Below are 15004 nucleotides of genomic sequence, written 5' to 3'. Positions count from 1 at the left end.
CTGTGTGAGGCCCAGCTGTGTGAGGCCCAGCTGTGTGAGGCCCAACTGTGTGAGACCCAGCTGTGTGAGGCCCTGAGGCCCAACTGTGTGAGGCCCAGCTGTGTGAGGCCCTGAGGCCCAACTGTGTGAGGCCCAGCTGTGTGAGGCCCAACTGTGTGAGGCCCAGCTGTGTGAGGCTCAACTGTGTGAGGCCCCTGAGGCCCAACTGTGTGAGGCCCTGAGGCCCAACTGTGTGAGGCCCTGAGGCCCAACTGTGTGAGGCCCAGCTGTGTGAGGCCCTGAGGCCCAACTGTGTGAGGCCCAGCTGTGTGAGGCCCAACTGTGTGAGGCCCAGCTGTGTGAGGCTCAACTGTGTGAGGCCCCTGAGGCCCAACTGTGTGAGGCCCTGAGGCCCAACTGTGTGAGGCCCCTGAGGCCCAACTGTGTGAGGCCCGTGAGGTCCAACTGTGTGAGGTCCAACTGTGTGAGGCCCGTTTAAATGTTGAGCCATGTTTAAATGTGAAGTCTGATCTACAGAGCTCCAAAGAGTGCTGGGTTTTCTTGTGTTTCAATCTATCATTGATTGAAAGAAATGGCTAAAACAGCTAAATTTACAGATTCTGAGCTAAAATCTAGTGTGGTAGCAGCTGAAAGTGTTCCTTAACACCATACCATGGATTATTGAGCATGGACTTTGTTGTTTTCAACCAGTTTGACAAGATTGTCAACCAGGAAGAGGGCCGGCAATGGAGGAGGGGCGTACCAAAGAGACCATCTTATCACAAGCAGAACTGGTTTGTTCCACTTTGGAGTAAGCTGTTGAGGGAAGAATCAGTTTTGTTGTGTGTTTCCTTGACTGATGAAGCCTTCTGGATTGAAGGCGAAACGTTTCAGCACAAAAAAAGAAACTCCAGATGACCTGACTGAAAAATGTTGGACCATACCATGGGATTTTTTAAATTTTTTCGTGACAAATAATGTATTTATCTTTTATTTTTTAACTCACAGAGTTGAACGAGAGATCGAGGGAGACGAACGAGCAGCTGCGAGAATATCACTATGATGGTCTCTACCCTCGGTCCTACTGGTTTCACTGAGAAGAACCGGAACGCATCATTTCAATGCCGTCATTTCAGGTTTACAGGTTTTTTCCTAGCAGTCTGAAGGCAGTTGTCTTAGTTATCCATGCTTCTGTATAATTTTAAATGTTTTCCTTACATTTATATTAATTTCAACTGTGTAACATTCACCTGACTCAAACTGTAAAGTATATTCAATGTGCAGTTTTTGTATTGTAACTTAAAACGTTTGCATGCTTGTGTTTAATTATGATTATATTAAATATATCATCTTATGAGTTGTTTTAGCAGAAAAATAAGCTCAGAGGAGGTCTGTAGCTTTCATTCTTACAAAGGAACATTGTGAAAATATGAAATAAAGATCAGTTTCCACTTGAACTTGCCTTGAAATGTCTGGTATTTGGAGTATTTAAAGGAGAGGAGGCGATGGGAAGCTGCTGGAGTCATCAGGCTGCAGATTCCAGAGGTGGAAAATATTCAACATAAATGGGCCAAAAGGAGGAAGACGAGTATGGGGTGCCGTTTGTAAAGTTACACAGTCAAAAATTAACAGCGATATTTTGGTTTATTTAGCCTTTAATAAGAAAAAAAGTTGGGGTTTTTTTAAGTTATATTTTCACCATGTTGTTCATACATTTATAAATATCATAGTTCACAACTAATATTTAATTTACAAGCTTTTTTAATTTTGTACTGTTAGTGCTTAGTGTATTCTTAGTTTGTGTATTTAATTTAGTGAATATATTCTTAGTTCGTGTCTCGGATCTTATTACTTTTTCTTTATAATTTGTATTTTTGTTGGATGTAACTGAGACCCTGTGTACATAGTTTTGTTCCACCTCATGTACCACATGTGATGTGTATGACAAATAAAAATCCTTGATCTTAAATAGAAGAGGACTACAGGAATCGAACTCCAAAGCACGAATCCCTCAGAATAATCCTGATTAAAGATATACGTGTGGTGGAGGGGTCAAAGGTCAATGTGATAACGGTCAACAGGTCAGTTAAACTGTTAAAGGACACGAACCTGCAGCTTTCAGGTGAAGAACTCACCTGCTGACCCAGTCCACCTTATGATAGAGGAGTGGACTTCACCAGAAACAGAGAAGGTTCCTCTGGAGGAAGTGGTCCTGATATTTAGGATCCAACGTGGAGACGGTCTGAGGACACTTTCTGTCCAAAACATCTGTGGACTGTCTCATGGATGGACAGATAGGGACAATCTATTGGACATTTCTGAGCTGGCTGTCAATTAGATGTGGCGGCCATCTTGAATTGAGTTTTAGACGTACATCCAGCGATTACTTTCCGATTCATTAAAATCTGTTGATATTTTGCTAACACACAGAGCAATGACCAAAGCGAAGATGCTATAAGGAACTTGGACAAAAACATGATCACCCGCCTCTCTGCAGGTTAGGAAGCTTCCTGCTACACTGGTAAACACTGAATGAGTCTATTTATTTTTACTTCCACAAGAGGGAGCCAGAGATGAAAATGATCAAACTTTAGGAAACCTGAAGCTTTTTTATTAAACTTTTATACATTTACTGCTCCTAAAAGTGGGCCGGTCCTCCATTATGAGTCTTGATAGAAACCAAATTAACTTTAAAAATAATTGTTTTGTTGTCTTAACTGTTACAAGAACTAAAAACTTTAACTGTTAGTAACTGTCATTACCTTTTGTTTAGGGACTTTTAGCAACATTTGTAAACTTTAAGCAAATTTATTCGGGGCTACAAGTCTATTCTTGTTATTTGGTGCTTTGGGAACCACTACGGTATAAGTTACACGGTAATAATTTATTTGACAGTTAACGAGTTTATGTGCATCACTGTTGGAATAATGAAAAAATAATCAGCGAAGGCCTCGTCTTCAGTAATGAGGACGTTGCTTCGGTCGGTCGTGGTGAAGAGTTGAGTCGAAAGACGAAGCTCGTTTTTCTTGGTCTGTCTACGTTCCGATGCTCATGAGGTCTGGATAAGAACTGAAAGGACCAGATCCTGGGTTCAAGCGGATGAAATGAGCTTCCTTCAAGGTGGGGAGGCTCCGCCTTGGAGATAAGAGGAGCGCAGTCATCCGGGCGCTCGGCGTGGAGCTGCTGCTCATCTGCATCAAAAGGAGTCAGTGAAGAGGCTCATCTGATCAGGATCTCTCCCTTTGGAAGTTTTCCAGACACGTCCCGCTGGAAGAGACCTGGAAACACCTCAGAACCCCCCCAGGAGGAGCTGGAGGTCTGGGTTTCTCTCCTGGACCCGTTGCCTCCCCGACCACAGACAAGATGGAGCCTGAACCAAAAGTGAGGCGTTTCAGGAAGTTGTTCATTTTGGAGCAGCTCGGCTGCGACACGACGATGCGGACGTTGTTCTCAGGCCGCTCACCGTTAGGCCTGTCACGATAACTAATTTTGCTGGGCGATTAATCGTCTCAGAAATTATTGCGATAAACGATAATATTGTTTGAAATTTGACAATAATTAGTAATTATTGTCAAATTTATGAAGAAATGTTGGTTAATTTTTGAGTGTAGTACTTTTTCAACCACTGGCAGTATAAGACTGTTTGAACTGAAGGATGGATAGTGAGGGAGCGAGCAGCGTGTCTCTTTAAGAAAAATGGGAGGGAGGCTCCTTGACGTGACATGGGCTCTCTCTCCTTCCTTTATCTGGTTCTCAAAATGGTGGACGCTCGGTGTGGTTTGAGCTCTTTAGCATTTTTCACACAAAGCGTTTAATAAAAAACAGTAAACAAGTTCTCAGCTTTTTTTTGCAGAGAAAAACAACTTTTTACACGAAGGCACGAGTTTCAACTGTGAATTTTGGAGCTTCGAATAGACGGAAGATTTTTCCCTGAGGTCGGCCTGTTAGCGTAGCTCCTAGCATAGCTGCTTTTAACGATCCAAAACATATTTTAAAGAAAAAAGAGAAAGGGAGGGGTCAGTGAAGAGCACCGGAGTTGAGTCTTTTGTCATCCAGTGTCTTCAGTAGAAAGAGAGAGACGAAGAAACGATAAAGCCGATAAATGAAAATGAGGTTGATAATTTTCATTAATCGTGCGATTAATTGATTTATTGTTTATCGCGAGAGGCCTAGTCACTGTCACGCCTCCATCACTCGCAGCTCCTTATTTAAATTAAATTCAACATGAAGCCTTCCAAGTTGTTGCTTTAATCATCCCGTTTACAGCAAATACATCAGAAGTCTGAGCGATCTTAAAAACCAACTTTAAAACATAATTAGTTCTAATTGAAAAGTCCAACCAACAAGTCGCCTTGATGAAGACTCTAATGTTCTTTTTTTCTTCAGACATCACTTCATGCTGTTGAGGAACTTGGGCTGCTCGTCCCCTCGAGGCTGGAGAAGTTCTCCTCCGATCTTCGGCCCCTGTTTCTCCTGAAAGAATAAAACAATTAATCAGGAGTGAGTCGTCGGAGGAGACGCAGTCTTTGAAAAGTCTCCTCGGAGACGAAGAGCCGCACCTTCAGCATCCCGTCCCGCTCCCATTTAAACAGGCCGCAGTTGCTAAAAGAGAGAAAAGAAACGATGTCATCATTTCATTTAAGCGTTGGTGCTCAGGGATAACTTTAGCTACTTTCTCAGCACATTTCAGCTGCATGTCTTGCTGCGGAGCGGCGGGCCGTACCTGCAGTGATTGTGCGGCAGCCTGTCGAGGGCGATGGCCCTCTGTCCGCAGGGACACTTGAAGAAACGCTTCACGGCGTCGTGCCAGCGCAGCTCGTGGTTCTCGTTCACGCACCGATCCGCCGGCTTGAAGTAGGTGTAGTTACACTGGAAGCACCGGAGAGGAGAGCGGTTACACTCCGAGCTTCAACAAGCCCCGCCCCCTCTTCGTCTCGTACCTTTCTGCAGGTGACAGCTCGACACTTCATCTCCCTGATCCCCCTCATCTTCTCCTCCAGCTGCTCCTTCTTCACCAGGACGTTGAAGTATCTCTCCTGCAGCTGGTACTCGGCCTGGAACGGAGTCACAAACACCCGTTTACTCTCTGCACAGACCAACTGCGGCGCGGAGCTGCGGGTTTGAACGGCCGTACCGCCTGCAGGACCGTCCCGTGTCGAGACTTGGCGTTGAGGATCTTCTGGAACTCCTCGGACTGGACGTAGTGAAGCTGGTCTCGTTTCTTCTTCTGGGCCGGTTCCTCCTCGCCGCCTGCTCCGGACAAAACAGACGATTGGTGACAAGAAAACAACAAGCAACCACCACCCCACCTCGCTGGTGGGAACCTCGGAGCAGACCCGTTGGTGGGTTCGTTGTCGGGACTTTTCAATCCATTTTCAATGATCCTTTTGCTGTTTTTTTAACCTTTTATTTAACTATCTTTTGGCTACTTCTAGCATTTTGCTGTATATACCGGTAGCTTTGTGCTATCCTTTTAACTTTTAGCTATGTTTTTGGACCTTTTAGCTACACATCGCTACTTTGAATGATCCTTTTGCTGCTTTTTTCAAACATTTTTATCATTTTTCGCTATCATTTGGCAACTTTAAGCATTTTGCTTTATATAGCTTTGCGTTATCTTTTTACTTTTAGCTGTTTTTGGACCTTTTAGCTATGTTTTTGCTGCTTTTAGCTATCCTATCACTACTTTAAATGATACTTTTGCTGTTTTTTTTTTATTTTTTTTTTACTTTTTATTAGTTTTAGCTATTATTTGGCTACTTTTAGACTTTTGCTACTTATAACTTTTAGACATCTTTTGGACATTTCAGCTATGTTTTAGCTGCTTTTGGCTATCCTATTGCTACTTTAAAAAAATACTTTTGCTGTTTTTTTCTAATGTTTTATTAGTTTTAGTTACTATTTGGCTAATTTTAGCATTTTGCTTTATATAGCTTTGTGATAGCCTTCTGCTACTTTAGCTAGCCCTTTTAACCCACCTTCTCTTTTCCGGGCAGCAAGGAGCAGGTGTGTCCCCAGCAGTCTTCATGCGAGAGGTGGGGGACACCTGGACAGGTGTGCGTCCATCACAGGGACAATACATCCACCTTCATACTTTTAGCTTTAAGCTACTTTTTGTTGCTTTTAGACATTCTTTGTGCTTTAGCTTTTTTTTGCTACTTTCACCTTTTAGTTAGTGTTTTTCTTTTTTTAGCATATGCTAGCTTTCTACTTTTAGCTGGCCTTTTGCTTATTTTAGCAGACTTTAGTTGGTTAGCTTGTTTTAGCTTAAAGTTATTATTTTTTTTATTTTATTTTATTTTAGATTAAAGCTAATGTTTTGTTTGGTTCATGATGTCCTTCAGAACCGCTGAGACCTCAGCATGTCCACAAAGCATCTTAGCTTTTAGCTGCCATTCGGCTACTTTTAACAGAAAGGTGGTTTCTGCACATCAGGACGTAATAAAACTGATCCGGTCTGTGTCGGGGTCCAAACCGATTTAAATCGAACCTCGTGTGAACAAAAACAACAGATTCCAACATGTTTAAGTTTATTAAAGAAATGGCTAAAGCTTTTAGAACCGGGTCGGTTTTATTTGGTCCTGAAGCCCAAACGGCGGCGGATTCTCTGTTTTCAGAGTTTGGACATAAAGCACAACATCCTGAAGTAAACATGAGCTTAAATTCAGCTGATGTGTAAACCTTCGGTGTGGAAGCTACCTTCGGTACCGTTGGGGGAGGTCCGGTTCTTCTCCACTCGCGTGCTGATCTCGCTGCTGTTGCTCCTCTTCCTCTTCACAGCGTTGGGGTCTTCCTTCTCCAGCCCGCTTCCTTTGGCCCGCAGCTTCTTCAGCGCGGCCATCTTGGCAGCTGATAGGCTGGGAGCATTGGGAGGCGGAGCTAGAGGCGGGCCGTTGTCAAAGAAGAGGATGTCGTCGCCCTCGCAGAAACCTCGGCCCAGGGTCGGGGCGCGAGGCTCCGCCGGGATTGTCTCGGGGTCGCGGTTCTCGGCTTTCGGAGACGATAAACCACCTGGACCCAAACTGGGTCCGGTTCTGCTCAGGTTCTGGACCCTCCTCTCCTCCGTTCTCTGCCGCCGGCTCTCTAGGAGCTCGCGCTGCTTCAGTTTCTGCTGCTTCAGGAGATCGGAGGCCGAGATGGACTGAAGCGGCGCTCCAGACTCGTCTTTCTGGACTGAGAAGGAAACAAGTTAAAGACCCAGAACTGGGTCTGACCCCCCAACAACCCTTTTTATACAAACTGAAAAACAGAACTGCAGCGAGTCGTGTACCTGATTGGCGGTTCTGAGTCAGGTGCTTCTTCAGCTGCAGAGCGCCGGCTGTCGGCACCGACAGCAGCGTCTTAAATTCATCGGAACAACCGGAAACCTCACCGGACTGCACCGCTAAACACACACACAAAAACACACACACACACGCAAAAACACGTTTCCAGTGATGTGTCAGACCAAAACAGATAAAATGTGAGACAAGGATCTCGTTAGAATTGATCAGAATCGGAACGATGGCGTTCGTCAACCGAAGCAGTTTGCTGTCAGTTAATGTTGAACCACGTGCATGAGCTCAGAGCTCTTTCCTTCTCGGAGAGGAGCCTGCATGTGCAGCTCGGTGAGGTCATCAGGACCTGCCTGCTGAGCCCAGAACTGATCAGCAGATAGAGAACAGTTCTCGCACACCGCCCGTGGCAGATCCACACGACCGGGCTTCAATGAAACATCTGTTGTGACGTCTGTCCGGTAAAACTCGGTTAAAAACATCTTCTCCTTCGTCGTGAAGCTTCTTCTAGTAATTAACACGAACAGAGGATTTTTTCAATCTATTGTTCGATTGAGCTGGAAAGCTTAGCCCCGAGGAAAAGAAGCTCTACGGGGTGAAGCTGCATCATAATTTGGGCCAAGACGCCCCGAGAGGTGGATGAAGGACACGATATAATTGATGGTTGGAGGATCTGAAGCAGGGGTCTGCAACCTGCGGCTCCTGAGCCACATGCGGCCCTTTGCCCCCTCTTTAGTGTCTCTTTCAAGCGTTGACCAAAGCTGGAAAAAACTGAACTTTATTGGTTCTACAAACAAAAAGGGACGAGTTCAAACAGTTTTTCTGTCATTTCTTTTGTAAATATGTGAACACTGGAGTACAAGGAGCAAAACTTTAACTTGATGCTTTAGTTCTTTATATGAACTGTCTGCATAGTTTATAGATTTATTAATTAAAAAAGATAAAAACTGAAAAATGTCCCCCCCTTTACAAGAATCTGGTCTTTTTCTTTAATAAACGTTAACAATTATTAGATTTTTTTGCTTTATAATGTCACCCTTACTGGCCACAAAAGCCCCTCCAGCAAACCTAAAGTGGCCCATGAGCCACCAGTTGATAACCAGTTGAGCAGGTTGTTGTGGCTCCGGACACGTTTAATGTCGTGAACGAATGAAGGTGAAAAATGTCTGTTTTGATCGTAAAGGTTGCAGAGCCCCGATCTGAAGGATTCTCTGGCTTCGTTCACCAGCGCTGCTGAAGGTCGACACGTCTCTGGATAAATAAAATAAAATAATTATTATAGATCCCTTCAGGTGAGCGACCATCGTCAGATGAAGCAAGTTTCTGCTGTTCCCTTGAGAAAAAAACGTCACGCAGACCGTAGTGGTTATTTATTTCAGTATCGGTTCAGATCAGTGTCCAGGAGACTCTGTCCTCAGAACCTGAAGTTACCAGAAGTTCTGCTCCTCACTTCCGAACCATTAGCGCGTCGTCCATCCACAAATCAGGATCGGGCCGCTGTCAGAACAGATTTGGCGCTGTAGCAGAAGGCCTGGACCTACGTCAAGCTAAAGGCCGAGCCTGTGCTTCTACCCACCAGAGGTTTTCAGTCCCTGGATGTTAGGGATCAGCCTCAGCTGCTACCACACCACAGTTCAGCCTAATATCTGTAAACACGACAGTTCTAACTTTTTTTTTGTGTTGGTTAGCTCTGGCCACCATCTTGAATCTAATTCAAGTTATTCAGACACAGTTGGATGGTCGCCCGTTACCCCCGCCTTACCGATTCTCTTGGCCTGACCGAGGAGCTGAGCGGAGCCTCTCACGAACAGCTGGTCCAGAGTTCTCTGGGTGGGAGTTTTGGGCTTGGCGGCGGTTCTGAAACACAGAAAGTGGTCACTGTTGATAGCGGGCGTCCCTGCAGCTCCTGCTACAAAGATCCAGCTCCTGGGACTCACAGGGAGGAGGCGCAGGCTGCGGAGGACACCCCCCCGTAGTAAAAACCGTCCTGACACAGGCGCTCCCTCAGGCCGCCCCCCTTCCCCTTCACCCTGCTGGGGGCTTTTCCGGAGAAGGACGACTGCAGCTCGGCTCGCTTGGAGCTCATCTTCTTGTACTGGGCCTTGACGTGGTACTGGCAGTACTGGCACTCGTACTGCACACAGAACCAGATGTGAGGAAAGGGCCGCGCGGACTCCAACACAGCTCCACAGAGAAGAGACGCACCGTGTTGACGATCTGAGAGCACGGCTCGCCGTTCTTCTTCACGGCCTGGCAGGTCCCGAAATCCCGAGCTTCACCCAGAACCAGGACCTTCTGCGGGTGGTCCACCGTCAGGCTCACCTGCAACGCGCAGCAAACCCGTCAGAACTGAGACCCGAGCACACATCCGAGAGCGAACCGTTGTTTCGTCACAATAAAATCAAGACACTCCAGAAGAATAAAGTCGACCTTTTAGTTAAATCACTGAATGTTGTATTTTTAATAAGAAGAAAATTATATTCAGGTCAAACATGAGTAGAACTACTCACGAGCTGCAGCTAACTTTAAGATGCCGTAGTTTCTGGACTATAAGCAGCAACTTTTTATCACATTATGAACCCCGCAGGTTATGCAATGCTGCAGCTAATTTATGGATTGTTGTTTTTTACGAGCTTCATCTGGCGCTCACAGAGCTGCTGCCCGATGCACGACTCTTTCAAGGGGGTGTGGCCTCCTGACTCAATGAGACCACCTGTATAAATAAAGGTTAAAAAAATGTGACAAATGAAACTTGGTTTCATTCTGTCCCTGTTGTGTACAGTGCACAGGAGGAAGATTTTAAATTCTGCCCATAATCCCTTCCTGAGGCCAGAATGCTACAATATGTTCTGATAACATGCACAGATACGTGCACTAATTGTTTTTTCTAAACACAGCTGATTGACAAAAATAAATAAATGCACTATGACATTCAGTAGAGTAACCATGAGCGAGGGAGGTAGTTGTCATGGAGACCTGTGGGGTTCAGTAAAATAAAGTCTATAAAAATTGATCGATTGATAAAAGTTGATTCTTGATCTACAAGATGAGCTGCACATGCTGCTGCTCAGCTGGGTGCTGACATGCTACAGTATTTAATTAAAAGTTTTAAAAAGTCTTTCTGTGTAAATATCTCACGTTTCATTACGGTAAGTTGCTGAAACATTTCTCTTGTTGCTTTTAAAGACACTGAAACTGAAACTAAACATAAAACGATCCAGTTAAATAATGAAAGTTTGTGTTCGCTCATTAAATTATTCTAAATTAATTATAATTTATAAACTGCTTCCAAGTGTTACACCAAGACAAGTTTAAGGATTTTAAACTGCAACTTGGGACATTTTACTTTTTTTTTTTTTTCCAGAGTTAGCTAACCTCAAAATATTTAAATTTAGCTTCTAAAGCAGAAACCTTCTCCAGTGAACAGCTGTTTCCTCAGCTCCAGATGTGCTGTCAGACTGTGGTTCTGCTGGACCTTTAAAACAGAACGCAGCTCACCCCGTCGTTCCCGTCTCTCGGTTTCATCGGGTTGGGGTTTAGGAGTCCTATGACGGTGCCCGAGTCCCTCTTCCAGTGCTCCTTGTGGACGTCGCCGAACAGGAAGAGAGAAACGAACACGTCCAGGTTGTGGAGGTCGCTGAGCTTCCAGATGCTGAACGTTTTTCCCTGCAGAGAAGAGGAGCTCCATCAGAATCGTGACGGGCTCTGAGGTTTAGACAAGAGAGAGTGAATGGTTGTTTGTCTCGTTGTGTCCCTGACATGGACTGGAGACCTGTCCAGGGTGTCCCCTGCCTCCCCCACAGTGACTGCTGGACACCAGCGACCCGAGAAGGAAGCGGGTAAAAATAATATATGTATAATCTCCTACAGAGCTCGCATCGTACTTTTTAAGTTTATTCTCCTTGTTTGGTAAAGAAAACAATCACAGGTTCCCATCCGTCCCCCCAGTGACACTCCAGCTCCTCCTGGGTGGATCCAGAATCCCCCCAGTCTCCTCCCAGAGCACAGAAAACCTAGAGAGGGAGGCGCCTGCACCACCTCAGGCGATTCTTTTTGCTGTGGAGGAGCAGCGGCGCCCCCAGTGACGGCGCTCCTGGTTTAATTAAGAGCAGCTACTGTTCAGAGCCGGCTGGGCTCAACAGGAAGAGACGTGATGAGGTCAAAGAGTTGCAGACGGGCTCAAGCAACGCTCAGTAAGAGGAACATAAATGTTTTTGGACAGAACAGCTGGACTGCAACCATGGATGGATAAGTCCGGATGTATAATTAGTGATAAATAAACTGTGCAGGACGATGCACTCACGCTGCTGTTGCTCTGAGGCGTCACTTTGTTAACCAACACTGCAAACGTCACCCAGTCGCTCTCCTCCAGCTTCTCTCGTGTCAGACGCTCCGGCACCTGCGACAGACGGATGAGCCGGCGGTCGGCCATCTTACGGTCCATCTCGCAGGAGGAAACCAGCGGCTTCCTAAAGGAAACAAACGCAAATTCCACCGAAGCCCCAAAACAAAAGGAAACACGTCTGCGAGTTACGTCACGATTGTTTTGGTGTTCTGACCTGAGGCGCAGGCCGGAGTATTTCTCCACAGCCACGTCTTTGGGGAGAGGAGGCGGAGCGGCAGGTTTCGATGGTCCTGCTGATGCAGGTCTGCCGTGGGAGGAAGACGTGAGCAGACGGTCCGAGGCCTCCCTGGTTCTGTCCAACGGCTGGAAGGAGCTGCCAACCTTTACCTCCACCGGTGGTTTTCTGCCCTCTAGAAGCAACAAACAAGCTTTTGAAAAACAAAACATGGTGGAAACTTAGGCAGCGACTCGCTACAGATCAACTAAGATCTAAATAAACTCTGAGACCCGTGAGAGTTTAAAGGCACTCGCTGCTAAACCAAACACAGAGGTTCTGAACGGTTTCAACTGTACAGATCGAAGGAGTTCACTCAGCCGAATAAAGTGTAGAAACTTGAAGACGTTTAAGTGGAAAGAGAAGATTATAAAAAGGGCCATGCTTAAAGGATGACTATAGATCAAAGAGGAGCACCATGAAGACAGAGCTTCTTCTAAACCTGTAGATTTACTGTTTTAACATCATCTTTTCATCTGCATCAACAAAAAAAACGGTTTGTAAGCTCAATCATCCAAGTAGATAATGAAAAAATGTTAAGTGTCATCTCTCACTTAAAGGAACTGGTCCAGATGACATGACTGAACCTTTTTTGTTACCTGCATCAACAGACCTGAGGGTAAACACAAACCAACAGATTCATTTGTTTCAGGGAGGCCTGGGCCTGAGAGCGGCTGAAACGTGCATGTTTTTGGACCCGTGACTTTGCAGCGAGGGCCTTTAAACGGTGAGTGCTACCTGGTGATGATGCTTTGGGTTTGTGAGCCAGTCTGGGTTTGCGTTTGAACGAGTCTGCGTTGTTGAGCTGAGAGGAAAAATCTGAGGACTCCTGGAGCTTCAAGCTTCCTTCTCTGACTGGAGGTGATGACGATGCTGCCGGAAAACAAGAGAAACAGAAACACAGGACTTTAGATGCTGTGCCATTTATAAATCAAGGTTTAAGTGGAAACTAAATGTTTACCTGCGTGTGGTTTGGTTGGAACTGGTTTGGACGGTCGTGTTGGTGCTGGTTTAGTACAGACTTTAGCGTCTGACCCTTTCTGGTTCGCCTCCAGCTGCTGTTGTAATTTCTGCATCTGCTCCTGCATTCGCCTCAACTCCTCTGAAGACGAAGTTCAGAGACACAACAAGCAGCTGAGTGAAACTTGAACTAAATGCAGACAACAAGGAGAGTGTGCCGGAGCGCAAACCTCGCAAATCCTCTTTAGACCTGTTCAGGTTCTCAGGCCTTTCTGCCTGTTCTTCTGAGGTTTTCTCCTCATTTTCAATGTCGTCGACATCTCCGAAAAGATCTGACACCACATCTTCTGCGGACACTTCCTTCCCCTCCTGATACTCTTCGTCGTCCTCGTCGAACAGCCCATCCAAGTCGTCCGCCTGCTCCTGATCGGCTCGGACTTTGGCGATGTCCTCGCTCTCATCCAGGAGCGCCGTCAAAATGTCCAGATCATCCTCACCTGAGCAAACAAGTTACGCAGCCACTGATCTGACATTCTGAACACCCGCTGTCTCGTGTTTTAACTACGATGACACTTACCATCCATTTTAGAAATGTGCTGAGCTCAGATGCCCCTGTTGGTATTGACAAAGACAATAAAAGACATTTATTTTTAATGTTGCAACAAGCTTCTTTGAGTTTTTTTTTTTTTTTTTTTGCACTAGTTTCAGAATTATGTTCAGCTTCTAGTTTGTCTGGGGATTTAAAAAAATATATAATTTTGCAAATAAAAGCGACATGAAGCATCAATATATCTGCATAATTTCATTCTGTTAACATGTGAAGCGTGGAAAAATAAACAGAGGAATAATTCTTTAAACAAAGCTCTTGATGTCTTCAAATATGAAATATGACTAAAGTAAATACACACTATATTAGTCTATAGTACATTAGTGTTTAGCATATTTCTTAGTTTATATCTTAGATCCGTAGTACGGTTTCTTTTACAGTTTATATTTTTGCTATTGTTGGATGTAACTGGGACCACAATGTCGTTCCACCTCATGTACCACATGCGAATGACAAAGAACTTTGAACTTAAAACTATTTCAGAATCAGCTCCATCTGAAATGTCACTTTTAAAATGACAATAACTGTAAAACATAAGAACCTATTAAAAAAAATGTTTTATCCTTATAATACACGGATATATAATTATATATATTTATATCTAAACTCTTTCCGTAGTGTTGTACACTTACCTCGAGTTTAGCTCTGCTTTCGGTTATTTGCTAACTTAAACGCAATTAAAAAAAAAAAAGACTAAAACTTTTATTATACGATTTGTATTTTTTCATAAATAACACCTATCGTAAAAAAAAACAACCCTCTGTACAACATTTTCAGTTGTATATTTCATAAAATATAACTTTCTAGGTCTGAAAAACCGTGTTTTCAATCTGTGAGGGAAATCTAAACTGGCGCTAAATGAAGGACCCGGGTATGTTGTCAAAGCGCTGTTTGATGTCCAACAATTTGCCTGATTAGAATTTTTATTATTTTTTAAATAATAAAAATGTAACAAGTAAATGTATTATAATAATAATAATAAGTTAATATATTATATTAAACAGACACTCCTTGCTTTACATTTAATAAGGGTAAAAACAAAGATTTTTGATTAATCAATTTTGTTTCTAACCGCAGATGAAATACGTTTAAAATCAGGCAATATGTTAGTCAAAGAGACCCCGGTTTATATTTCATGTTTTATGACATATTGCTCCATTCTTTTCCGTACTATCCTTTATAATCAGTTAACTTTATGTTTTAACTTTATGTGAAAGTACTCTTTAAATATTTTGATTTTAAATAGCACAAATTGTTTCAAATGTTCCTTTCAGGCTTTATCAAAAATAAGTTTTTGTATTACTTTACCATAGCACTTTATTCACAAAACACCTAACAGTGAATAGGGCCAAACAAACTTGATTGCAACATTTTTATTTCCCATGATGTCACAAAAACACAAACATGTTTACTGTATTGAACTGCACAGTTTTGGTGTAACTTGTAAATAATAAAGTTTATGTCAAAGAATTATCATTTGAAAATGATAGAAACACATGAATAACATGGATTGGTGACCTTTATTGTTTGTGATGCAATATCAATATATATACATATATATATAT

At 43.9% G+C, this 15004-nt stretch overlaps 2 protein-coding genes across 2 annotated transcripts in view; one reads left to right on the top strand and one right to left on the bottom strand.

Annotated features, from left to right (window-relative positions):
* Positions 1-1076, top strand: part of ucmaa (upper zone of growth plate and cartilage matrix associated a) — a 9831-nt gene extending 8755 nt beyond the window's left edge. The window contains exon 5 of the mRNA XM_037695736.1: positions 988-1076. Coding sequence (XP_037551664.1) covers positions 988-1076 — 89 coding nt within the window. The remainder of the gene's footprint in view (positions 1-987) is intronic.
* Positions 1077-4218: 3142 nt separating this feature from the next.
* mcm10 (minichromosome maintenance 10 replication initiation factor) lies at positions 4219-13416 on the bottom strand. Its single transcript, XM_037696131.1, has 17 exons — positions 13410-13416; positions 13063-13329; positions 12834-12974; positions 12611-12745; positions 11813-12008; positions 11557-11722; positions 10752-10919; positions 9459-9575; positions 9191-9387; positions 9016-9110; positions 7250-7363; positions 6679-7152; positions 5114-5232; positions 4920-5033; positions 4703-4848; positions 4539-4581; positions 4219-4452 (listed from the first exon to the last, which is right to left on the bottom strand). Exons 1-17 carry the CDS (start codon positions 13414-13416, stop codon positions 4369-4371), a joined length of 2583 nt encoding a protein of 860 aa, XP_037552059.1. The 3' UTR covers positions 4219-4368.
* Positions 13417-15004: the final 1588 nt, after the last annotated feature.

The sequence above is a fragment of the Nematolebias whitei genome, chromosome 22 (assembly GCF_014905685.2).
Source record: "Nematolebias whitei isolate Nwh7 chromosome 22, NemWhi1, whole genome shotgun sequence".
Lineage (NCBI taxonomy): Eukaryota > Metazoa > Chordata > Actinopteri > Cyprinodontiformes > Rivulidae > Nematolebias > Nematolebias whitei.
Note: the sequence above shows the minus strand (reverse complement) of the source record. Positions and strands in the feature narration are given on the sequence as shown.